This window comes from Medicago sativa, chromosome 2 (assembly GCF_051527215.1).
Source record: "Medicago sativa cultivar Bolivia chromosome 2, Bolivia_mono, whole genome shotgun sequence".
NCBI classification, from domain to species: domain Eukaryota; kingdom Viridiplantae; phylum Streptophyta; class Magnoliopsida; order Fabales; family Fabaceae; genus Medicago; species Medicago sativa.
The window spans coordinates 35,214,495-35,240,554 of NC_140750.1; the positions used below are offsets into that span (position 1 = coordinate 35,214,495).

Consider the following 26,060-nt stretch of genomic DNA (forward strand, 5'->3'; position numbering starts at 1 on the left):
CTATTCTTTCTCTCCACAACCCCATTTTACTGTGGAGTTCTAGGAGAAGAGAATTCATGGACAATTCCAAGCTTTTCACAAAAGTTTTCAAATGGCTCATTTTCAAATTCTCCACCATGATCACTTCTAACTTTCAAAATTTTCATTTCTTTTTCAGACTGTATTTGAGTGCAGAAGTTACTGAATACATGATAAACATTATCCTTGCTTTTCAAGAATTTTACCCAAGTCCATCTGCTGTAATCATCAACAATAACTAATCCATATTTACTTCCATATAAGGATGCAGTGCTAACTGGTCCAAATAAGTCAATGTGAAGTAATTCTAAGGGTCTGGAGGTTGAAACAATGTCTTTTGTTTTAAAATATGATTTCACAATTTTTCCCTTTTGGCATGCACCTCAAAGTGCATCTAAATGATAGTCAATGTCTGGTAGGCCTTTGACAAGTTGTAACTTACTAAGCTTAGAGATTAATCTCCAGTTAGCATGCCCCAACCTTCTATGCCACATCCATTTCTTATCATTCACTGATAGAAGACAAATTACCTTCTGATCAACCAGTTCAGAAAAATTGATTTTATAAACATTCTCCATTCTCTTTCCCTTGAATACTATGGATTTGTTTTCTCTGTTGATTACTGTGCAGTTGGTCTTTTCAAACATCACATCATAACCATTGTCACAAAACTGACTGATACTCAATAGGTTATGCTTAAGACCTTCTACCAACCACACATTATTAATTGAGATAGAGGAGTTACCAATAGTTCCCATACCAATGATCTTGCCAGACTGGTTGCATCCAAACTTCACACTTTCTCCTTCTTTCATTGTGAGGGTGAGGAACATAGACTTCTCTCCTGTCATATGCCTTGAGCAACCGCTGTCTAGGTACCATGATTTTTCTTTTCCTTTGCTCTTAGACATATCTGCAGTATTGACATTTTCAGATTTAGGTACCCATTGTTTTATGGGTCCTTTCAAGTTAGTACTAGAAGTTTTACTCTTCATTTCTTGTACCTTGTGATGTAAGTTTGGTAGCTTCTGGTTAACCATTACCTTAGGTTTAACACCCTTTGGTTTTGATTCCCCAGGAGCAGTAACTGTCTTCTTCTGAAACTTAGACTTCAGGACCTCAGATTCAGGTTTCAACAGACTCTGAGGAACAGGTTCTGATCTCTTTAGAATCCTGATCTTTGAAGTCTTAGAATCAGAGTTTATCATTGCCTTTGGCTTAGAGTTCTTTGCCTTTGAAGTAATCTTAGCCTTAGAGCTAGAAGCTTCAGATTCTAATTGAACAGCAGTTTCCAACATAGCACCTTCAGGTACAAAGAAGATTTTCAATCCTTCCTTGATGCATTCACAACAAGCTTTGAGACTGATTTCATTAGGTTTCCCTCCTGAAAATCCAATCCCTTTGCCATTGTTTATGTGAATACTGTAAATCATTAAAGCAACTTTGCTTCTGTCAATACCAAATATAATAAAATCTTCAAGAGCAATTTCATATTTGCTTAAAGACTTTCCATTACACTTTTCTTGTAGCTTCTGACAAAGATACTTTAGCTTCTCTTCATAAGTTTTACAAATGAAGTCAAAGCCTCTAAGTCCTTCTTCAGAAGCTTTCAGATCCAATAGAGTTGATTCTTGTTGTTTCATTAACTCAACATATCTTTCTTTTAAATCTTTCAACTCATTGGTTCTCAGTTCAAAATGTGTAAGGAGTTCTTTAAGAGACTCAATAAATTCTTCTCTGGGAATTTTAGAATATACCTCATTTTCATCTTCAGAGTCTGAGTCAGGATCTGCTTCTGAAGTCTCAGTAGCCACTAACCCCATAGCTACCTTAGCATCTTCTTCAACTTCTTTCTTTTCAGACCTAGATTCACTATCCAAATCTTCCCAGGTTGCCATTAAACTCTTCTTAATCTGCTTTCTGAATTTCCTTATGTTGAAACTTGATTTCTTTGACTTCTCCTTTGATTTCTCCTTCTGAAGATCAGGGCAATCAGCAATGAAATGTCCAGGCTTCTTACAGTTGAAGCATCCCTTCTGATCTTCTTTCTTGGAGCTCTTGTAGCCACCTCTCTTACTCAGAAACTTCCTGTTCTTCCTTGCCAGATACTCAAGCTTGTTGGAAAGCATAGCCATCTTATCAGTAAGATCTTCATCAGAGTCTCCATCAGGTGACTCATCATCAGATTCAATAACTTTAAGAGCTTTTGATGACTTCCCTTTAGATGGTAGAGCAATAGATTTACTCTTCTTAGCAGGCTCATGTTCATTAAGACTTATCTCATGAACTTTGAGAGAGCTGACAAGATCTTCAACACTTAAAGTGTTTAAATCTTTAGCTTCCTCAATAGCTGTAACCTTAGGTCTCCATCTAGCAGGCAAGCTTCTTAGTATCTTGCTGACATGATCAGAAGCAACATAACTCTTCTTCAGTATTTGTAGTTCAGAGACTAAGGTTTGAAACCTTGAGTACATCTCCTCAATAGTTTCATCATCCTTCATCTTGAACAACTCATACTGATGTACAACCATAAGAGCTTTTGCTTCTTTAACTTTCTTGCTGCCTTCGTAATTAGAACAGAGAGAAGCAAACATTGCTTTAGCAGTGGATTTGTCACTCATCTTCATATACTCTGCTTTAGGTATAGCAGTGACAAGTGCTCCTCTAATAATATGATGCTTCTTGTAGAGTTTCTTCAGAGTAGGAGTGTGTTTCTTTCTGTCAACAGCAGCTCCTTCTTCATCAAGGACCAAGTCACCAACACCATCTTCAAGTATGTCCCATAGTTCTTCATCTAAACCCATGACATAGCTGTAGAAGTTGGTTTTCCACCAAGAAAATTCTTCAGGATCTCCATTGAACTTAGGAATCTTTCCAAAGTTAGACTTTTTGTTGTCACCATAGTCAAATGGAATAGCATTGTTGTGCGCAGGTCCATCATTGGGGGATTCACCAGACATGTTTTTCTCAGATCTTTTTCTGTTACACTGTTAAGTGTTAAGACAACAGACCAATGCTCTAGATACCAATTGAAGGTGAGAAAAACACAAGAAGGGGGGCTTGAATTGTGTTAGCTTTTTCTTCATTTTCTCCTAAGCTGAAACTCATTGGCCAGAAGCAAATAGAGACTGCTTCTGAAGTGATGTTCAGGACTAACTTGCAGCGGATAAAAACAGAGAGAGAGAGAGAGAGAGAGAGAGAGAGAGAGAGAGAGAAGAAAGACACAGAGCAATTATACAGGTTCCTTCCACAAACCGGAAGTAGTCCTGTCCCCCTTGCACTTCCAATGAGAGTTCACTAAAATGTGATATCTGATTACAACTGCTCACTGCTACAACTAGCAAGAGACTTCAAATTGCTCAAGCACAACTGCAAGAGACTTCCTATGCTCCTGAACACAATCAAGAGACTTCTAATGCTCAAGCACAACTACAAGAGACTTCTAATCGAACAGAATTACAAAGAAAAATGTTTGAGGATGAACACTTGATATACAATCAGTGGTGTTCACAATACAAATCAGATACAGACTCTTAAGACTCTAGAATTTCTAAGATATGAACTTTGAAACAGAAATTCTAAGTGAACTTTGAATGCAGAACAATTTCAGCAGAGTTTTGGCACTTGTAAAATTGTTGATGAGTCTCTGCCAATCTCTAAGTCTTCACTCCTTTATATAGAGGTGTGAAAGAGACGTTGTGAAATTGCCAGCACATCAAAAAGAGTCGTTTAAAGCTTAATCAATCACCAATGATCTTTTGCATGATATGGTAGTTGTCCTATGAAGGATCAATTTGAAATGCATTCCCATTGTGAAGGAACATCGTTGCAGGCAGAGCTGTTTTTCTTGTCTTGTAGCAGAGACAAACACAGAGTAGTGGAGGCAGTGGTTGTACACTTCGTACAATTGCACTTTGTCAACGCTTTTTGAAGATAAGCATCCAATGCCTTCAAATCCATTCAAAATGACCGTTGCTTTACATTTCCAGTCTTCTGCAATGCTTAGACGAGTTTAAATCCATTGAACAACCCTTGAAGGTTTAAGTCTTGCATCGTCTGATGAACTTCAGCTTCTGGTGATCTTTAGCTTCTGATGAGATGCTTCTGATGAACTTGCTTCTGATACCCTTCAGCTTCTGATGACGTCATCACCTCAGGAGCACTTTGTCTTCAGGAGCACTTTTGACTTCAGGAGCACTTCTCTTCAGACGCTTTAAGCTTCCTTTTTGTTGATACTTTAGCTCTCTTTTGTTCATCCAGAACCTTTTTAAGATGTAAAATTTTGTCTATGGTCCTGTACACTTGAACAAATATTATCTAGTCCAATTGACAATTTTTAATACCTTGTTATCATCAAAACTCTCAAGGTTCATTGTTAAACACATTTTGTTCCAACACCATTAAAAATCTTGATTTATCCGTTAACACTAGGGGCTAGGTTAGGCAGACAAGTCTAATGACGGGCATCCAACCTTTCCTAAGACCACCGAAAATCCCTTACCTAAAGGGAGATGAAAAAGACCAGCTAGAATCACTATGGAAGAAGGCATGTCTTATTTGGAAATGATAGGTAAGTATAACGAGAAGCTAATAGCACAGCAAAAGGATCATTCTCAAAAGTTAGGAGGTAATAAGGCCATGGGTCTTACTAAGATACAAAAGCATATATAATGTAATTTGTAGCTTTTCTTAGGTTTTGAGTGATGTCTCATATTCCTCGGATAGTTTTAGAAGATTGTATGTTGCTTCTCTATTGTAGGACTAATTCTCACCTTGCTTAAAACATATTTTTCTTGCATAAAATCTTTGCTAAGTTTCCTTTTTAAAGCTCTTGTGGTAGAAAGGAGAAAAAACATTTTTGGTTTAGTTTTAGGTCTTATGTGCTTTTATAGCTCTTTAAAGGCATTTTTTTAAAGTTGAATCGATTCAAAAGTCATAACTTACTCGATGAATCAATTCATACAGATCATAGAGTTTTTATTTGTTTTTGAATTAATTTGAATCTCTTTAGAAGTCATAACTAACTCTCTGAATCAATTTACTCAAATCTCGAAGTTTCTACCCATTTTTTAATTAATTCAAAAATGGATAGAAGGATCATCAAATCGATTCAATCTTCATGCAGTTCATCCAAATTGATTTGATCTTTATCTCAATATACTCAATCTTCATACGTAGTCCATATTCAATTTTATTCATAGAAATCGATCCAACATAAGTGTGAATCGATTCATAAAAGTGTTTTTTTCACTAAAAACCAGCTTTCTTTGCACTAACACTCTCCAACTATAATTACAACATTCCCCCATTCTTCTCATCATTGAAATTCATTAATTTTCTTTATACTCTCCTCTCAATAACCTTGAGAATCCACTTTCTTCATAGTTCTTTGTGAGATTTGGCTCTAAGATTAGAGGGACAACTGTAAGTTGTGTAATGATTTGATTCTTTCAAAAAATTAGACGTGCTCAGGATTCCAAAGGACATAAGAAGACTTTCTTTTCTCCTCTACCAAGCTAGAGGATTTTTCAAGTTCATCAACAGTAAAGGAGATTGATGGAATTTATGTTGAAGATGGGGTCTTGATGAAGATTACCAAAGGATCACATAAGATTGAAGATTTTTTTTTTGTCAAGTAGCTTAGTGGCTAGAAATTCACCTTATTAAGATGAATAAGTAGGGTGTACAAGGTTCGAACTTCGACCTCTGCATATCTAGGACGATTGGGGGGAACTACTATAAAATCTGGTGTTCTCTATTCCTTTATTTTTTTTCTTGCATATTTTGATTGATCTATGTTTGAGTATTTGCATGTTTAATTGCTATGTTGTTGAAAGTGATTAATGTGTTAAAAACTATTTTTCATTGATTAATATTTTGTAGTGTGTTATTCAATCACTCATCATAATTGCAATTAGCTTATTCATAAGTTTAACCCTAGATCAATCAATTGTATATTCTTGTTAGTGATTTTATTGTTAATAAGAGTACATTTGATATATGATTGTCTTGGTTTTGTAGTTTTGTGAATTAATTTTGAATGTATAACATTTGATTCAATAGTAAAAGTTTGAATTATATTGTGTTTGCATTGTTTACCTTAGTAATCATTTGTTCCAAGTGTCACGAATTCAATAGTCATTGTTAATCTCTAAAATACTTTCTGAAAATTACATAAAAATAGCTAGCTTCATGGGCATTGAAGCTAACACATTGGGGATTCTGATAGTTGATGTAGCGATGGGTCCAAAGGAAGTAAAATATGCTTTCTTTGTCACTGACGACAAGCCTTTATATTTTGTAATCCTTGGCAGAGATTGGATGCACACAAACAAATGTGTTCCCTCTACACTTCATCTAAGGCTCATGTTTTGGTTAGAATACGTTGTTTGGCTAGTAGGCAGTAGTTACACTATAAATATTTTGTTCATACCTTATAAATAACAAGTAATCAATCAAACAAGCCTATTTCACACTTTTTATCCATTTATCTTTCTATTTTTTTATTTATGCATTTTATAGTGTATTTTAAACAGAAAAACAACCATACTCTAATACTTTATTAGAGAAGTTAAGAAACTCACAACTGAGAAACAAAATTCCTCGCTCAACGTCGTCACATAAAGTAATTTCATTAAGTGGTTAAGGAAAATAAACTGTTCAAAATAACTTGTTTGATTTTTGGATGCTATACTTTACTTACGAACTTCAGATTACCAACTCACTTTCTCGAATCTGGATCCTCTCCTGCACTTTCTCTGCTGTTGTCTGTCCTGCCATCATCTCAGCCGCTCATCTATGATTTTCTCTCTTTCCAAAACTGTTGTTTTTTATTTATTTATTTATTTATTATGAATTCTCAACCGTTAGATGAAACACATGAGAGATGACTGAACAATAAAGACCGAAGAGGGTCCATTTACCACTTCTTATTTGGGAAGGGTTAAGACAAACTTTTTCCACTCTCCTTTCTTTCATTTCTCTTCGAGGTATTCTTCCTTGGTCACAAGACCAAATCAATAGTGTTTGGACACACACACATAAACAGTTGGTCCTTAAAATATTCAATCATTTTTTTATCAATTTCCTCTTTACTATTAAAAAAAAATATTTCTTTATGTGTGTGTGACCAAACACTTTATATTTGATGATGTGACCATATTAGAATTTCTCCTTCTCTTCTCTTCCAAATCATTTATCAAACCAAACATAACGTAAGACTTTACAAAGGGGTTTAGGGTTTATAACGCAACAGAAACACACAAGTGAAGTTCAAAGAGAAGAGAGGCGTAACATAACACAAAAATGAGTTCTAAGAGAAGAATAAGTCTAGTAGCAGGTTCATACGAACGTTTCATCTGGGGTTTCAATCTCAACCCTAATTCCCAAACCCTAACCCCTCTTTTCTCCTACCCATCCCATCTCTCCTTAATCAAAACCGTCGCCGTTTCCAACTCCGTCGTCGCATCTGGCGGCTCCGACGACACAATCCATCTCTACAACCTCTCCGCCTCCTCCTCCCTCGGTTCCCTCAACCACCACTCCTCCACCGTCACCGCTCTCTCCTTTTACTCCCCACCTAACCTCCCTTTTCCTCGTAACCTCGTCTCCGCTGACGCTGACGGCTCCCTTGCGATCTTCGATGCCGACGGTTTCGTTCATCTTAAGACGCTTTCTGTTCATAAGAAAGGTGTTAATGATCTTGCTATTCATCCTTCGGGGAAGATTGCGTTGACTGTTTCGAGAGATTGTTGTTTTGCTATGGTGAATCTTGTTCGTGGGAGGAGAAGCTTTTGTTGTAGATTGGATAAGGAAGCGTCCATTGTGAGGTTTGATGAGTCTGGTGATTCGTTTTTTATGGCTGTTGATGAGATTGTTAATGTTCATCAGGCTGAGGATGCTAGGTTGTTGATGGAATTGCAATGTCCGAAACGTGTTCTTTGTGCTGCACCTGCTAAGGTTTGTGTTTTTATGTTGTTTTTTTGAAGTTATATGTCATTGTTTTAATTCATTTCAGAGGTTTTTGCGTGATTTATAATTCGAATAAATGGTTAATTTAGTCCATAAACTATTATCCTCACTTCAATTTGGTCCTCAAATTATGCAAATATAATAAGGGTCTGTTTGGTAAGGCTCTTTTCTGAGCTTATAGCTTATGTCTTATAAGCTCGTATGACTAAAAAAAGACCTGTTTGGTGACGCCACTTTCTCATGTGCTTATAGCTTATTTTTATGAGCTTAGAGCAGTTTTTGAGCTAATTCAAGTAGCTTATGGCTTATAATTTTTTATCTCCATTTTACCCTTGCAAACTTAATTGAAAAAAATAAATATTAATTAAATGCTCATTTTTTTATGTCATTTCATATTTATAAGCTACTTCAACTGCTAATTTTACAAAGGGAAATGTTAACTAGTGCCCCCGGGGCACTGGTTAAGGGCTTTAAAAAGTAACTTTTTATGAAAGTTTGTGTAATCAGTGCATTGAAAATTGAAAACTTTAACATTTTTGTAGAATAATTTCTTAATTTAGCATGCTTAAAGAGTGCCCCGGGGGCACTCGTTAACAAGACCCTTTTACAAAACACTGCAAATTCAATCCGCTATCAGCTTTAAGTTGACTTATAATTCATCCGCTATAAACTAGCTTATTAGTTATCCACTATTTTACTTCTATTAAACCTTTCAATTCTATCCTTGATATTAAAATATTAAAGAATAAATTGACGGATTTTTATATACTTTAAGAACTAGATTGAGAAATTTCGTAATTAGGGATTGCTTATTATACTTATATAGTTTAAGGACTAAATTAGAGAGAATCAATAATTAGGTAGTTTCTTATTATATTTTATAGTTTAAGGACTAAATTAGAGAGATGATGATAGTTTAGGGACGAAATTGGTGGTTTATTGTTCTTAATAATTTAGATCATAGCGCAGTAAAAAAGGTACTAATAGCGAGAACAAGCAAGTTTTAGGTTTGAAAAATAAAAATAATATGATTTTGCTGCACAATGTTACTTGATGTGTTGGTCGGCTTGCTAATCGCTTGAGATGTCAATTTGATGAGTTTGTTGAGGTTTTAAACTGCAGCTGCATCATGATCATTGATACTTTAAGAGGCATGGTCAAATGTAACTGATGAAACTCAATTGCGGATTCGTAAACATCAAAAGCCTAGCTGTCATGGTCCACATTGTAGTGTGAACCTTATTATAAAACCCCGATTATAATAGGAAAAAGAAAGAAAAGTTATATTTTTTCTTGTGGCAAAGGTTGTACTACTTCATAAATGTGATGTAGTTATTAAGCAATATATCAACCAGAAGTGTTTGGCTTTTAATAGGATCAGTATCACAAGATTCAGAACATAATTTAAAAATGTATCTTCCATTAATGTGAAAAAAAAATTATGCTCTGTTTATAATTCCTTTATAGTAATATTTTATTTAATTGCCGCCACAATGAGAGGAACAATGTTGTGTTGTTTTATTTACCATTGCATGACTTTTCATAGGTTATCTAGATCTAGATTTAAATAGTAAAGTCATACGATTTTGTGATCCTACTCCGTCCCTCCCTCCCATCTGAATCACCCGCAAGATCCCAAATTTGTGCAAGGTTGATGCCAGATCATAGCAAAATCGTTTAGGAACTGTTTACCTGGGTCATGAATGACCTGGTTGGGTAAAATAAAGAAACCTTATTTTTTAATATTTCATCATTTGAACTCATTGTTTCCCTCCCTCTCATGACCATCTCCGACTCTCACTCTAGTCTCCCTCTCACCCTGTCTCTGCCTTGGCTCTGTTTTTTGTTTTTGGCATCAATTTTGCTCTATGTTTCTGCCTCTGTTTTTTTTTTTTTTTGGCAAGTTGTTTGTCTCTGTTGAATCGGTGTTTGCTCTGTTTTTTGCATCAACATTGCATTGTGATTTGGTCTAGACTATAAGAATTTTCTTTTGTGAACTTAGTTATTTTCTGTTTAAGCTTTGAGTAGTTTTTTGTGTGGACTTGGTTATGTTCTGCGATTTTGCTATCCCCCTCCAATTATAACTTAATTACTTTGGTACGATCTTTCAATTCTATTTGCAATTTTGCTTGTTGCGATCTTGCTACCCCTTCCAGATCTTGATCAAAAGTTCAATCTTGACAACTATGCATGTGAAGGTTATTTATTGAAATTTCAATATTGTGTTTCTAAATTATTTGTGGTGAAATATCTGATGTGGTTAATGGGGATGATAGGCATAACATGGTTTTATTAGTCCTTTGCCAGTTTCATTGGTGAAGTGAACTATATGCTGTGCAGCTGCAGATGGTTATCATGTGCAATCTTGTATAGTTATAATGTTTAGTTGTTTACTGCAATATGTTTATGTAATGAATGTGTTTAAAGGTGTGAATTTATCTGAACTATATTTTTTGACATCCTAATTTATTCTATGTTGCAGAATGGACTTCTCTATACAGGCGGTGAGGATCGAAATATCACAGCATGGGACTTAAAAAGTGGAAAAGCTGCATATTGCATAGAAGAGGCTCATGCTGCCCGTGTAAAAGGTATTGTTGTGCTCAGTGATGAGGCTACAGGAGATGATGAACCATACCTAGTAGCATCTGCATCATCTGATGGGAGTATACGTGTATGGGATGTTCGAATGGCCGCCACAGAGAAGTCAAAACCACTAGCTGAGTGTAAGACACAGTCAAGGTTGACATGCCTTGCTGGATCGTGTCTGAAATGTAAGTTGTAAATATTTGAATTTGAATAACCTTAGCTCACATTGCTTGAACTGCCTTTTTTGCCTGCATGGTTAGTTTTTAAAATTCATAACTTAAGTAGTCTATGTTCATGAGTTTGCTGTTGTATATAACCTTAATGAGTGCCTTTGAATATCATAGTGAGACTTAAGGGCGGTGCGACTTAAGTTTTATGAGAGAGAGATCATATTAAAAGAAATCTAAGCAAAAGGAAACACTCTTTAGAATGGTTCAAACCCTTGAAATATTTCAATTTTAGAAACCTTCAATCTGAAATAGAAGTTAAATATAGCTTGGTAAACAAGCCAAAATGTTTTATCATGTACGAAACACGTGCTTTGGTTTCTGTAGGAGTTTAGGAACACTCTCCCTACTGATTAGTTTTTAGGAATAGTTTCTATAGCAATCTTCATAAGTGGTGCTGTGCTTGTAGTATGCATGTTGGTTCTTTACTGTTATGTTAATTTTAATTTTAAATGTTCCGTTGTGCAGCCAAACAACCCCCTGCTGGAAAGAATAATGCAGAAGTTGAAGATAAAAATCAAATGGTGACAGATCAATAGTTTTTTTTTTTTTTTGATGGGATGCTTGAGAAAATCGTTTTGCTGTTCGATTAAGTGGCTTTGACACCTTCACAAATCTGTGCACCTCATGCTAGCAATTCTATGTGATGGTTTACTATCTATTTCTGCACAAGTCTTCTAGAAAGTTGAAACAAGAGAGGGTTCACATACTATTAATTTTTCAGAATATTTTTGTTTTCATTTAATATATTATTATATATGAAATTTTTCCATTAGATGGGGAAGTCATTGATATTTTGTGTTCTTTAAGTATTTTTTTTTATCACCGTTTGATTTAGGAATCGCATACCAAATCATGTGAATCTAAATCTTTTCTACATGTGATTAATCATGACCTTTTCTCTGCCCTGAAATCCTGAATTACAACTTGATTACCTAAAAAAAGTAATTACAACCGTTCAAATAAATGACTAAAAGAAAAGACGCTTTTTTTGTTTTTGTTTTTGTTTTGGAAGACAAAAGAAATGACTCGTTGATGACTTGATATAAAGAGTTAAATGATGTTACCTTTTGTCATTTGAACGTGTTTTGGTTTAACTTTTGTGAAAGAACTTTGGATTTCAACTTGTAATTCGAAGATTATTTGGTTTTGAATATTTGTGAATTTTGACAATACAAAATAGATGATATAGTATAGAGTAAATCAAAATTCACTCAAATTACAATGGATAAAATTACCTTAAATTTTGAAATTTAATATTAGAGGTCAAAAACTAACAAATCTTCAAATTACATGGTTGAAATCTAAATTTTTATTTGAGAAATGCTAACGAGTGTTGTTGTCTGCTTGGGCGAAAGTAGTACTAGGATGAGTGACCTACTGGGAAGTTCTTGCGTTGCACATCTCCCACCCTTTTTAACTCCAAAGGTTTGGTCTAGTGGTAAAAAGACAAGTCTTGAATCCGAGAGAACCCGGGTTCAAGCCCCGCTGGTGCCTTTGGAGGGAGGTAAATGTAAATACTTTTGTAAGTGCTCTTTGAACCCAAAGGTCTTCCCTGCCTTGGACTGGGGCACCATCCCCTCACCCTAAAATTTATTTGTAACCAAAAAAATATATTAAATAGTAAGTTTTTATAAAAAATAATAAATTCAATCCATTAAAAATTAAACTATTTAACTTTTTCAATAAACATTTTATTAATTAGGAATCTTTTAAAAAATGCCGTTAAAACACTCGTTAACAAATTTGTCCGAATAAAGACATTTTTTTTGGCTTAATAGCAGTTTTAGCCCCCTAACTTTCCTAAAGTTGCGATTTTGACCCTTAAGAAAAAAAACTACAAAACCGCCCCCTAAGTTTTGCACCTGTGGCAGTTTTGGCCCCCAAGGCCAATTTTGACTCGGTCTACGCTGACGTTGCACCCTAAGTGAGGTGCCACATGTTATTTTTTTATTTTTTTGCCTTGGGGGCCAAGACTGCTACAGTTGCAAAACTTAGGGGCAGTTTTATAGTTTTTTTCTTAGGGTGCTAAAATCGCAACTTTGTGAAAGTTAGGAGTGAAAACTGGTATTAAGCCTTTTTTTTTTTTTAATCTATATAACAAAATGATGAAACGTTTGACATAAAAAATTATATAAAGTGAAAATGAGGTAAATCCTATTTCATTTCTCCCATCCATCTATCATCCCACAGAGATCCAACACCAATTTGATCTATATGGTCACCTCTCTCTCTCTCTCTCTCTCTCTCATCTTCCACATCCCATGTTCTTTTATTTTCTTAGAAAAACTGGGTAGAGTTTAAGAAAAGAGAGAAATGTGCGAGAAACAAAGAGATTTTGAATCTCTGCTTACTAAAGCTTTTCTGTTTCTCACATGTTTCTTGTCTTTTCATCAACTCTACCTTTAAATGAAAATGAATGAACCCTTGTTAGTTTCTCAAACTTCTCAACAAACATACACATTGCGCAATACTTGAACCAGATCTGTTATAGTTTTTGATTCAAGTATATTTTGTGGATTCATATTGCATGTTTCCTTTGATGGAACAGAACAATATATGTTCTTAAATTAATTTCAGTTGCTTGGTGTTGATTTCTACAACATTGATATTTTTCACTGTAGAGATAATAATTACCTATTTTTTTAAAATAGATTCCAAAATTTACTTTACTGATTATCTATACCTTGATGTGTTGTGACTTGTGATGCTTGTTAATAGGTTAGGATGTCAATTTGATGAATTTGTTGTAACTAAGGTTTTAAATCTCAGGTTCTCCTCAATGTCTCAGTATTGATTCTCTCATGTGCCCATTTGGGTGGGCTAGTTTAGTTTCTAAAAAAAAAAAAAAGGTTTTAAATCGCAGTTGCATCACAATCATTGATATTTTGTAGAAATACGGTGAAATTTAACCTATGAAACTCAATTGCGGCTCCGTAAAACCCTGATTATAATAGGAAAAAAAGCTTACGCTTTGCTTACGATGCGATGCCTGTATGATATTTTATTTGATTGCCACCAAAATGAGAGGATCAATGTTGGCTTGTTTTGTTTACCACTTCATGACTACATGTGAAGGTTAATGGGATTGATATGAGCATGGTTTTTCTACCGATATAACTTGGGTTTACCTGTCTTTTGCTAGTTTCATTGGTCAAGTGAACTATATGTTGCATAGATGGTTATTATGTGTAATCTTGTATAGTTAAAATGTTTGGTTATTTACTGCAATATGTTTTATTGAATGGTAACGATGGGGTTTGTGGATGTGAACTTATCTGTACTATGTTTTTTGACACCTGAAATATATTCTATGTTGCAAAATGGACTTCTCTATACTGGCCGTGAGGACCGAAAAGAAATATCACATTAAAGAGTGGAAAAGTTGCATATTGCATAGAAGAGGCCCATGCTGCCTGTACAAAAGGTATTGTTGTGCTCGCTCAGTGATGACGCTACAGGTGATGATGAACCATACCTATACACGTACAGGTTGTTCAAATGGCTGAATGTAAGACACAATCAAGGTTGACATGCCTTGCCGGATCGTGTCTGAAATGTAAGTTGAAAATTTGAGTCCTTGAATATGTAACCTTAGCTAATATTGCTCAAACTGCTTTTCTGCTTGCAGTTAGTTTTTAAAATTCCCAATCTGAGAAGTCTATGTTCATGAGTTTGTTGCTGTATATAACCTCAGTTTGGTACCTTGAATGCTATGTAGCACCGGCACTTCCGATTGATGGCATGTTCGGTGTTTAACACAACACCGACATATGTGATTGCTTTCAATTATTCCAGTTTCTCAAATAGTCAAATTATGACCACTTACCAGTGTCAGTGTCGTGTGCAAAATTCTAAGGGGAAATCATATTAAAGGAAATCTAAGCAGGGAGACACTCTTGAGAATGGTTCTAAACCTTGTAATAATATTTCAGAAACCTTCTGGCTGAAATAGAAGTTAAACATAACTTGGCAAAAAAGACAAAATGCTTTATTTTACAAGAAACAAATCTTTGGTTTGTGTTGGAGTTTATAGTTTCTATAACATTCTTCATAAGTGCTTCTATGCATGCTGGTTGTTCACTGTGATGTTAATTTTATTTTAATGTTCCTTCCTGCAGCCAAACAACCCCAAGCTGGAAAAAATAATGCAAAAGTTGAAGATGAAAATCAAATGGTGACTGATCAATAGTTTTCTTGATGGCATGCTTGACAAAATCGTTTTGTTGTTCGACTAATGCGGCTTTAACCTTTAGAGGGGTCAATTAGCATCACATTGTTGTTTTCAGAAGACTATGGCCACATTGATTCTATTTATCGGTTGCAGCGCATACACACAGATCTATACACAACTTCTATATGTTGTCTTGAGTTATGTAATAATGTTACCCTCGTATCTGTGCACTTCATGCTAGCAATTCTATGTGATGGTCTGTTATCTATTTCTGTACAAGTCCTCTAGAAAGTTGAAACAGAAAAAGGTTCATATACTATCATCAATTCAATGCTTTGATGTCAAATGCATAATTCATTGCTTCCGTGTAGAGAAAATACCACTTTTAAGGGACCAAAGTGCAATTGAGCGAATATTGTATTTCATTGCCACCGAAGTGTTGTTTTTATTTAGCATTGCATGACTGCAAATGTTCAGGTTATCAATCTTGTGTTTTGAATTGTTCACGGTGAAATATATTATGTTGGCTAAGGGTCTGATATGATCACGGGTTTTCTACAGGTATACATCATATCCGCCACCACAGAAATATATTATGTTGGCTAAGGGTCTGATACGAACCCGTTGCCAACGGATCCTGCCACCACAGAAACAACACCACCAGCAGAGCCTCTTAAGCTTCTTCACCTCTACATATCATCACTGTCGTGCTACATCATATCCGCCTTCGTATGGTCTCTACTTTCGTGTTTTCTCACTTCCTACATTTTCCTTTGCTTCTGCCTTGGTGTTGTCATGCTTACATCGTGTTGCATAACCATTATATAGAAAAGGTGCCCATACAACATAAAGAAGTGAGATTGCTTTTGCTAATAAATCTTATTATGTATCTAGAATTTTAGTACTACTATCTCATATTTATAAGGGTTAACTATGTTTTTGGTTCCTATAAATCTTCAGAATGCTGACAACACTCAATCTGGATTGTCTAACACGCTTCCCTTCCGTACAACTCTTGGCAACTCCCCACACCAAAACTTGGACCCAACAAATCGGTCTGTCCAGTGAGTGGATTGTCTAACACGCTTCCCTTCCGTACAACTCTTGGCAACTCCCCACACCAAAACTTGGACCCAACAAATCGGTCTGTCCAGTGAGCAAAAAAATAAAATAAAAAGGCTTGCACCGACAAATTTTTGGGTTGAGAGTAAGATGATTGCTCAATATGTCCCTCAATTTGCTCAATTGATCTGGTCCCGATATGTGAAACACTTAGAAATGATTTAAAGTTGTGATTAAGATTGTCAATACCTTGGCTCTAAAGGAAGGATGAAGTAAAATGTTGCTTGTCTTGATAGTTTGGTGAACATAACTAGATTTTGTATGTTCATGTATATACACTAGTGTGTGACCCGTGCCAACGCACGAATTTGGATATCATTTATTGAACAATGTAGTCTGATTTAATCAGCCGAACGAATAATACAACCAATTTTCATTATATTATGCCATAGTGACAACAAAATCAGGATATATATTAGATGACATAACATAAATATTACAATTCAGTAAGGAAATTATAATGGATTAAGATGTTAAGCAACCTATAATTCTAGACCATCTTGTCAATCCAACTTCAAAGGTTAATTATAATCTCTATCAGACGTAACTTCAAGACAACTATCATGAAAACCAATGAAATTTCATCCGCTATCTTGCAAGGTCTTTCATCACAACACGAACTGGAAAAATCAAATCAGCACCCTGCTTCGACACAGAAAACTTTGTCACGAACACCAAATATAAAAATACCATCTTATTCAATAGCAACAATTACAAAAATCACGACAATGATTTAATCTCTGTCTTTTTCAGAACATACTGTAATAATCCAAGCTAACTTATTCCTAATTCTTCAATATTGATAATTTTAATAAGGAACAAAACAATCACAAGTAGAGCAATGCATAAAAGAAAACATTTAGGCATTTCAAAAGTATTGATAAATATTCTGAGAATGATGTGAAAAATATGAATGAAGGTTAAGTATTTATAAAATGAATTTTGTAAAGTATCGGTTACTGTTACCGTTACTGTTATTATTACCGTAGATTTTTACTGTTCATGACCGTTGATAAAAGAGTAAAATACTTTAAGTCTTTTCCACCATCTAAGCTTTTGATATATTTACTGTTCATTACTATTGGATAATAAGGAAAAAATAATAAAAATAAAAAATCTGCCTTTTATTTCATTGGTGGCTTAATAGTGCTCGAAAATTTAAAAAACCACAAATCAATATGAAATCAATTTCTGCCATACAAAAAAAGCTTCTAAAACACATGAGATACAAATTACAATTACAAATTACAAAACACAATACAAACAAAATCAGCCTCCGACTTATTACAAATAACAGTACACAACTAACACAACCATAACTCGCAGGCAAGAGATAACCAGTTGTCCAAATTCAACATGAACATAACATAAAGATAATAAACGCGATACATCAAGGACAACTGCTATAATTCAAAGCAAGGAATACACACAACACAACCGTAAGTAGGCATCTCTGTCGACAACCTGCATGAAAAGAGCACAAAATCATATTCAATCATTAACAAACGAAGAATGAACACTTGGCTCTAAACGAAGAATGAAGTAAAATCATAATAACTTCGCAACCACTTACTTGGACTACAATCTGAACCCTTGTGGTCCAAGTAAGTGTTGAATGATCTCCAAGCAAGACGAGAAAATGATCTTAGCCATAGATTATTTTTAATTTTACTGTAAAAAAACACTTGAGCATAGTAGCAAACCCTTCTTTTGAGGATCATACACATGGCTGCTGGGGGACCCTTTTGTGCCATAAATAAGGAAAGACTCATCATGATTAGCCACGTAGCCGACTAATTCTACCTTGACAATGCTGTAAGGAATTTGCTGTAAAACTAAAGCATGACATTTATTTTGAACAACAAAAGAAATTACCAGATTTGTATGATGAACCTTGCACAGAAATTTCATCTCTGACATAAACTCTTTAGTTGCAGCAGCTGTCATTCTTTTAATCATAACTTCCCAGAAGAATTTAAATATTAGGTGGAAACAGTATGAGAATAATACTTAGCTTATACTTCTTGCTCATAACAGATTTTTGTATACAACCACAAACCTGCTCAAGAAAGAAAGTTCACAATAATTAGAAACATGTGTTCCATGTCCAAGAAGATTTGAATCACAGAAACCGTTGGTTGAGTGAAAAACCTGTTCATATGTAAAAACCACAGGCTTACCCCAGTAAAATACATCAGGCCTTAGAGCTGCAATAACAAATAGTATATATTAGGACTTTATTCATAGATTTTAATTTCAGTTCTTAACAAATAGTACCCCTAATGTATCAGCTTTAGGCCAATAACTAAACATTCAAAGAAACAAGCATATACAATAACGCTTAAAAGAATTGAACCAAAAAGAGCCCAAATACCTGATTTGAAACTTTACACTTTGTTTTGGAGGGACATGATTTTTCTTGTCCTGATTAATCTTGCAAATCCTGGCTCGACAATAAGTTTTTTCCTCTACATATTTATCAGCGACAAAAGTAAAATAAAATTGAGGATGAATGTACGAAATTGGTGATGCAAAGTTCTGCGAAAAGTTCATCAATAAGTTTATATTAATATCAGCATTACAAGCAAGAAATTGTTGCTGCTGAATATAACAACGGATGAACAACCTTTGAGTCAATAATTTCCTTCAAATGGTTATTATGTTGTCAAATGTTTAACTTATATTTTTAAGACAAACTTTCCTTCTATTGACTCCTTAATCAATGTCTTGGGAACTCGTTAGCAAGACCTAGATTGAAAAAATAGGTTAGAAGTGTAATGAGTAATCATAACTAAACTCACCATGTTAGCTTCAGCAGAAGCATTTTTTGCATCCAATAGTTCTTGAATTTTCTGCTTCTTACTTCTCTGCATTTCTCTTAATCTAGCCTTCTCACATTTCCTTATTTCAGGACAATCATTATCACCTCCCTGAAGCCAACAAAAGAAAGTCGTAACCACTTTGTTTACACACACATACACACTGTCTCACTTCAGCTTGCACATTTTCAGAGTTTTCAAGCCAAGTCAAAAAAAATTCAACTTCAAATTCATCTCAAAGTCTTGATAGCAAAACATGCATGATTAAATCTGCACCAAAAAAGCATAAATCCTAGAGGATAAAAGAGCAACGCAAATAATAAGTTGAAAAAACATAGTAAAAGAAGAGTTATACCTATTCATCATCGTCACCCTCTTCAGAAGAAGCATCTTCTTCAGACTCCGGTGTATTATCTCCGGCAACTTCATCGTCATCGGAACTAGCGGGAATCTTGGTTTAAGGAAACCGCCGTCGGTGCAATTCGAAACACCTCAGGTTCCAAAAGGTAGGGGTGGTTGAGAAAACCATCATAGCAACCGCCGCAGTGAACAGGAAATAAACAGAACTTCTTATGACTTTAGGAAAAAATACGTGTGAATTGCAAGACTCAATCTTTCTGCAAGTTTGCAGAACTGTATTAATAGGCTTATTTAAGTACTCTAGACATAAGCAAGGTTCTCCGGTAGCAAAGCCATCACAATAATTGAAAAAAGGGTGGAAACAGTGTAAAAAAAAGGAGGTTAATATGAAGGCCATTAAGCCCAAATCCTTATCAAACTTACATGCCACAAAAAAATTAGCAGAAAGAGAACACATTAAGCATAAAACTAAAGGATATTGACAAGAGCACAAGACTCCTGCCCCTTGAACAAGACAAATAAAACATAGAACCTACTCAATGGCATTAATTTTATAATTAGGGGATGTAAAACTTAGTAGTCATTTTTCCAACTTACTAAAAAGTGCAAATATGAACTTGTTATAGCATGTTAGATATCTTATTAGAATTGTGTCAGTTTTATTATAATTATAGTAGTTAATTATGCAGTTATGGTTTATTAATATATAATGATTAATAATTAATTAAGTCAGTAGTGGGAGGTTAAGTTTTAAGAATAAATAGGGGAGAGAAGGGAAGATTGAGGGGCATCTGAGGATTTGACTGGGAAGGGGCCATTTTGGCATTAGGGAGGTGCAGACCCTCGAAGTTCTGCAATATTATTCTGTAATCAAAAGGGATTTTCCCTATTTTATTCTTCTATATCAGTTGGTTTCTATCATAGCATAACTTATAGTAGCAGCCTAATCTTTGTGCTATCACACAAAAATACAAAGGAGCATGCTTTTGTACTTGTTTCAAACACTTCGATATCTTACACTTGCAATTTCTGCATGACCCTCTTTCCTCAGTTGACCTGACTTGTGCCTGCAAAGTCAAACTTTGGTGTTAGGCTAATGAAGAAAGTTAAAAACTAACATATAATAATGCAATATAGATTATAAAGAAGAAGAATCAACAATAACTACCTTTATCTCTTCCTTTTCGGGGTACTCTGACATAAATTTTCACCGGCAATGGGAACTGACGACCGAGTGAAATCTGTAGTAGCCTGAACTTCAATCTTTAGTAGCCTAAATTCCACTACGCTATAGCGGTATAGCTGCTATTTGACAACATTGTTCAAGGAGTATCATACGCATAGAGGTGTCAGATTTAAATATGACACCAACATTGTTCACTGGAGTGGATAGTAATTTTCCGTAGTCTATGCCCAATTGTTCAGTGAATCCTTTGGCAATTAGACGTCCCTTGTACATCTAAGTTGTGCCATCAAAATTAAATCTGGTTTAAAAACCAACGTGCACTCTATGGAACGCGCGTGATTGGCTTCTAGAACACGGATTTCAGCTTTCCAATGACTCCATTGAGGAAACTTCAATGCTTGGTAATAAAACGGTGGCTCATAATGTCTGTTGACAATATACTACTTTAGAATCCCTGAAGTTTTTTTATGCATCTCTTGAAATTAATTTTGACAAAACTAAAGAATCCCTTAATTAGGGAAAGAGCATCAAATTTGTGCCGCAGCAAGTAAATCTAGCACAACCATCCACAGTAGACAAAAAAATTGCTTTGCCATCATGAGTGGGATAGTGATAAGGAACCCAGATGTCAATATGAACAAGATCAAAGGATTGAGCAGAAAAATGGTTATTGGAAACAAAAAATAGTCTTCGAAATTTGGTTAAAGGACATATGAGACACGCAATTGCAAGAAGTAGAATGCAATCAAATGTCCATTTTATTACTAAGAAGTTTCATGAGATACATGACCTAGTCTTGAATGCCAAATGACATGATCAAGTAGTCCTATTTATTACATTGCAAATTGAAGTATTAGAATTGTTTAAAGAAACAGATTTATTCAAGCAATGAACCAAAGGTCAAATGACGTGATCAAGTAGAGTCATAATTACATTGCCAAATTGAAGCAGTTAACAAATGAAGAATTATTGATTTGAATCAGTGGTACTAACTGTAGATTGTGCACAAAGAACATAGAGGCCTTGGTGAAGGTCACCCTTGCCAATTGTCCTCAGGTGCTGTGTGTCGTGGATCATCAATGAAATTTTGTTAAAAACACAGGATGTGTGCCTAGACCACCAACACAAATCGGATTCACTTAAAAAGTTGGAATGTTCAAAGCATTTTGCAAAACCAAGATTAAGTCAGAAGGATGAATGTAGAGAGGTTTTTGTTCTTCCATCGTAGAAGAATCAAGAAGAAAGGGGAAAAAAAGCTTAAGTGTAGAAAACAAACAACAGATGACATGTCAGTTCTATGAAACTATATAAAAAGCGAGAGAAAATCTTTTCATTTGTTCAATTTGAGAATTACAAGAATTAAATTGAAGTATATCCGTAATTCCGTATATATAGCTAACCTTGCTAACTGAAAATAATTAATTAACTTCTAAAAAGATGTATTAATCTTAAGCTGTTATAACTGTTTGTAACAATGGGACATAAGGCATCAGAATATCATACACGTTACAGTGTCTGTTGAATTTGGCTTATCAATTATCAGCTCTTAAAAGTTGTGATTGATATGCAATTCACATCGCCAAAAGAGTAGACGGGTCAAAAAAGAATTCAAGATCATCATCATCCTCCATGCCAGCTTCCAACTCTAGTACTTTCAAAATTGAATATATGTCTTCTGATCTTGGATGAGAATGATCTGCAACACGAAACTCATGAAATTGTCCATCCAACACTACCCAGCTACAACCTGGTGTTTTCTTTAGTCCTCTATCTCTAAGAAAACTCCTCATTCTAGCAAATTTGTCCCATTTCCCTGCTGCAGCAAATATATGGGATAGCGTCACATAGTTTGCAGGATTTTCAGGTTCCATTTTTATGAGCTTCTCAGCAGCAAGTTCTGCGAAATCGGTTTCTAAATCATGCATCTTACATGCACTCAACAAGGGGCCATAAACCCTCGCATCTGAATTTAATTGATTAGTTTCTATTATTTTTCTTGCTTCATCGATTTTTCCAGCGCGTCCTAATAGATCAACCATACATGCATTGTGTTCCTTACTAGGTCGGAAACCGTAAATGTCCACCATCTCCTTGAAAATTTCCTTGCCTTTTTCCACAAGGCCTGAATTAACACAAGCTGTTAGCATCCCAAGAAATGTTACATGATCTGGTTTAACAATTGATAGTTTCATTTGGTTGTACAACTCAAAACATTGAAACCATTCCCCATGGTTAGAATATGCAGTGATCATAGAGTTCCATGCAATTATATCTTTAAGGCTGCTTTTCTCTTCATTGAAAAGCTTTCTTGCCATCTCTATACAACCACATTTCGCATAACTACTAAGAAGTGATGTCTTCAGTGATTTGAGTGAATCGAGATTGGTTTTCAATGAGTATCCATGTAAGTATCCTACATAATGCAATGCCCCTATCTTTGCAAACGCAGGCAATATGTTAATGACTATTACAAAATCAACTTTAGTACCACTTAACTTCATTTCTATGAACAGAGAAAGGGCCTCAAAACAATTGTCATGCATTGCATACCCTTTTATCATTGCACTCCATGAAACCACCGTCCTGTCCTTTATCAAACCGAAAATCTTCCGTGCCGAATTCAAGTCTCCACACGTGGAATACATGTCAACGAGAGAATTATGAACCGAAACCTGATAATCTGAACCGTTTCTTATCACCTGAGCATGCATTTGCTTCCCCCACTCATCAGACTTTAACTTCGTGATCGAAGAAATAGCGGGGATTGCGGTGAACATATCAGGTCTAATTCCCGACCTAACCATACAATACACAAGTTCTAACGATTCCTTAGGGCAACCACTCCCAGAATACGCTGAAATCATTATATTCCAAACTACAACATCCTTCTCAGGCATTTTCTCAAACATCAACCTTGCATCTTTTAGACTACCTAATTTAGCATACATTGACAACAATGCAGTATTCACAGTTAGTTCCTTACACAAATTACTCACAACAACCAAAGAATGAAGAACTTTCCCCGTCTTCAACGAGTTTGATTCAACAGCAGCCCTTAACAAATTAATCAAAGTAACTGAATTAAGTTGTACATTCTCATTTCTCATCCTACAAAACAATTCAAAACTTTCCACAATTTTCCCACTTTCATAAGCTTCATAAATCAAATTATTCCAAAAATTCAACTTTGTTACAGATTTTCTTTCAACCAATCCATTCCCATTAAAAAAACCATACAACTCAATCAAAGTGTTTCCCACCAAATCAAATGCATCCATACCCAATTTCACCACATACCCATGAACCATCATTATCGACCCTTTTTCATGAAACACATAAAACAAAGATTTCAAAACAGATAAGCAACAATCTTCATCAGGGCACATGGATTTCTCAACCATTTCTTTATACAAAAAAAGGGTTTTTTCATATTCACCAAACTGAAACAAATTTCTAAGGAATGCATTGTAGATAACTGAATCAGGGTTTTCAGTAAAAGAGAAGATTCTGTGTGAAAAATGAAGGAGTCCAAAGTTGGAATAAGAATCAATGAGTTTGGAGGAAAGAGAAGAATTTTGATGGAGGCCATGGAGGAAGAATCTAGCATGGATTTGTTGAAGGTGTTGTGGTTTTGTGCAGAGATTTAATATAGAAGAGGTTGTGCTGAAAAACCTTGTTGTTTGAAAAGGTTTAATGTTCGTGATTTTGAGAATGTTAAGGTAGATCATGTCTAGAACTTAACCAAACGCATTTGATCGCGCGCTACTTACACACATGAAACTGCACTTGGAAAAGAGAATTCAAATATTCTTTTTTTTTTTTTGGTACAAGAAGAGGGTTGAGCCCAGAATTCAAATATTCTACTTGTGTGAGAATATACCGTGCGAATTTTTATCCATGCAAAATATAAAATTACTGACTTTAACAAGATTAAATTACATTTTCCCTCAAAAAAAAAAAAACAAGATTAAATTACATTCGTTTTGTAAAAAAACAAAAAGAATTACTTTCGTAGAAAAAGAAAAGAACAGGATTAATCACTGATTTTTTTTCTTCTTCTTTTTATGTTTTTTTTTTTTTGGCATGTGAATTGAGAATCACCATCTAAAACTTACTCAGGTATAAGATTTTAGGTTTCAACTCAATTGAAGATGTCTTACATAACTATAGTATTGTCACTGTGACTAATCCACACTTCTTCCCATTAATTGATGCAGTCTCAACGGGTCTAAACAAATCAATGTGAAGTAGTTCCAAAGGTCTAGAAATGGAGACAATGTTTTTAGGTTTAAAACCAATTTTAACAATATTTCCTTTCTGGCATGCTTCACATAGAGCATCTGAATGATATTGCATCTCTAGACTAGTTTTTAACTTGCTAAGCTTGGAAATTAACCTCCAGTTAACATGTCCTAATCTTTTGTGTCAGAGCTACTTTTCATCATTCTTTGGCAAAAGGCAAACAACCTTCTGATCAACCAGTTCGAAAAATTGATTTTATAGACATTGTCGTTCCTCTGACCTATGAACATTGCGGATTGGTCAGAGTCAGTAATGACTGTACATGTGCTCTTATCAAACACCACTTTATAACCACTATCACAAAATTGACTAATGCTAAGCAGATTATGTCTGAGTCCATCAACATACCAGACATTATTGATAGAGATAGAAGAGTTACCAATTATTCATGTACCAACAATCTTCCCTTGCTGGTTTTCTTCAAAGCCTACAGTGCCTCCTGCTTTCATGATCGGGGTCTGGAACAAATGTTTTTCTCCTGTCATGTGTCGCGAGCAGCCATTGTCCAGACACCATGACTGGTGTTTTGGCTTTCTTACAAAGTATACCTAAAATATAAACAATGTCATTCTTAGATACCCACATCTTAATGGGTCTTGTGGGGTTAGTTTTGAAAGACTTTCTCCTCTTCAGAACCTTAGGCCTCAAGCTTTGTGGTTTGAAGTCATTCAAACCTTTGATTTAAAAGGTTTTGGTCTTGAATTCTTCCTCTCCTTGGGTTTTTAACTCTTTCTGAATCTTGAGCTCAAGAGTTCTTGGTTTTGATTGCATCAAAACCTTGAACTCTGAGTTTTAGATTTTGACTTGTTTGAAACCTTAGCTTGTTTAGCTTTTGGAACAGAATGGGAGTGCAGAACCTTCTTTGCACATTCAGAACGAGGATATTTCTTTGTTTTCCCGTAAGTCTGAATCTTTTTTATAGATTCTGTTGTGAATCCACTTTCTTCTCCCTTGTTCCTACTTACTTCACAGATTCTGGTAGCTATCTTGCTTATGTCATCACCACTAGTGATAGACTCTTCACGAGCGTTATCACTTTTTGTCAAAGATCTGTCAACTTTCTTGAAGTTTGAAAGTTGACCTTTTTCCAAAATTTCATTTCTTAACATGAGATTTTCATTTTGGTTTGATAGACATTTGTTTTAATGTTCCAAGAACTTGGATTCTTCTGCTAACAAATCAAATTGTTTTTGCAAGGTTTTTAAAACTTTTAATTTGTCCAGACAACGTCTTACAAGTTCTTTGACAGCTTTAACATAATGTATATGAGCTCGTTCAAGAGATATCTCATC

The 26,060-nt window shown here is 35.0% G+C and overlaps 2 protein-coding genes and 1 pseudogene across 4 annotated transcripts; 1 reads left to right on the forward strand and 2 right to left on the reverse strand.

Moving 5' to 3' along the window:
* Positions 1-4,409, reverse strand: LOC146946538 (uncharacterized; annotated as a pseudogene). Its single transcript, XR_015028056.1, has 3 exons — positions 1,023-4,409; positions 132-931; positions 1-39 (listed from the first exon to the last, which is right to left on the reverse strand). The product of XR_015028056.1 is annotated as an uncharacterized LOC146946538 (transcript).
* Positions 4,410-7,292: 2,883 nt separating this feature from the next.
* LOC146946539 (Transducin/WD40 repeat-like superfamily protein) lies at positions 7,293-16,477 on the forward strand. Of its 2 annotated transcripts, XM_085744565.1 has the most exons (4): positions 7,293-7,977; positions 10,472-10,763; positions 14,927-15,456; positions 15,541-16,477. In XM_085744565.1, exons 1-3 carry the CDS (start codon positions 7,324-7,326, stop codon positions 14,995-14,997), a joined length of 1,017 nt encoding a protein of 338 aa, XP_085600691.1. In that variant the 5' UTR covers positions 7,293-7,323; the 3' UTR covers positions 14,998-15,456; positions 15,541-16,477. The 2 variants fall into 2 exon arrangements, with proteins under 2 accessions (XP_085600691.1, XP_085600690.1); XM_085744564.1 differs by lacking the exons at positions 14,927-15,456; positions 15,541-16,477 and adding an exon at positions 11,274-11,597.
* A 5,293-nt stretch (positions 16,478-21,770) lies between these two features.
* Positions 21,771-24,352, reverse strand: LOC146946540 (pentatricopeptide repeat-containing protein At1g11290, chloroplastic-like). The gene has a single exon (XM_085744566.1). The coding sequence runs from the start codon at positions 24,192-24,194 to the stop codon at positions 22,038-22,040; it is 2,157 nt and encodes a 718-aa protein (XP_085600692.1). The 5' UTR covers positions 24,195-24,352; the 3' UTR covers positions 21,771-22,037.
* Positions 24,353-26,060: the final 1,708 nt, after the last annotated feature.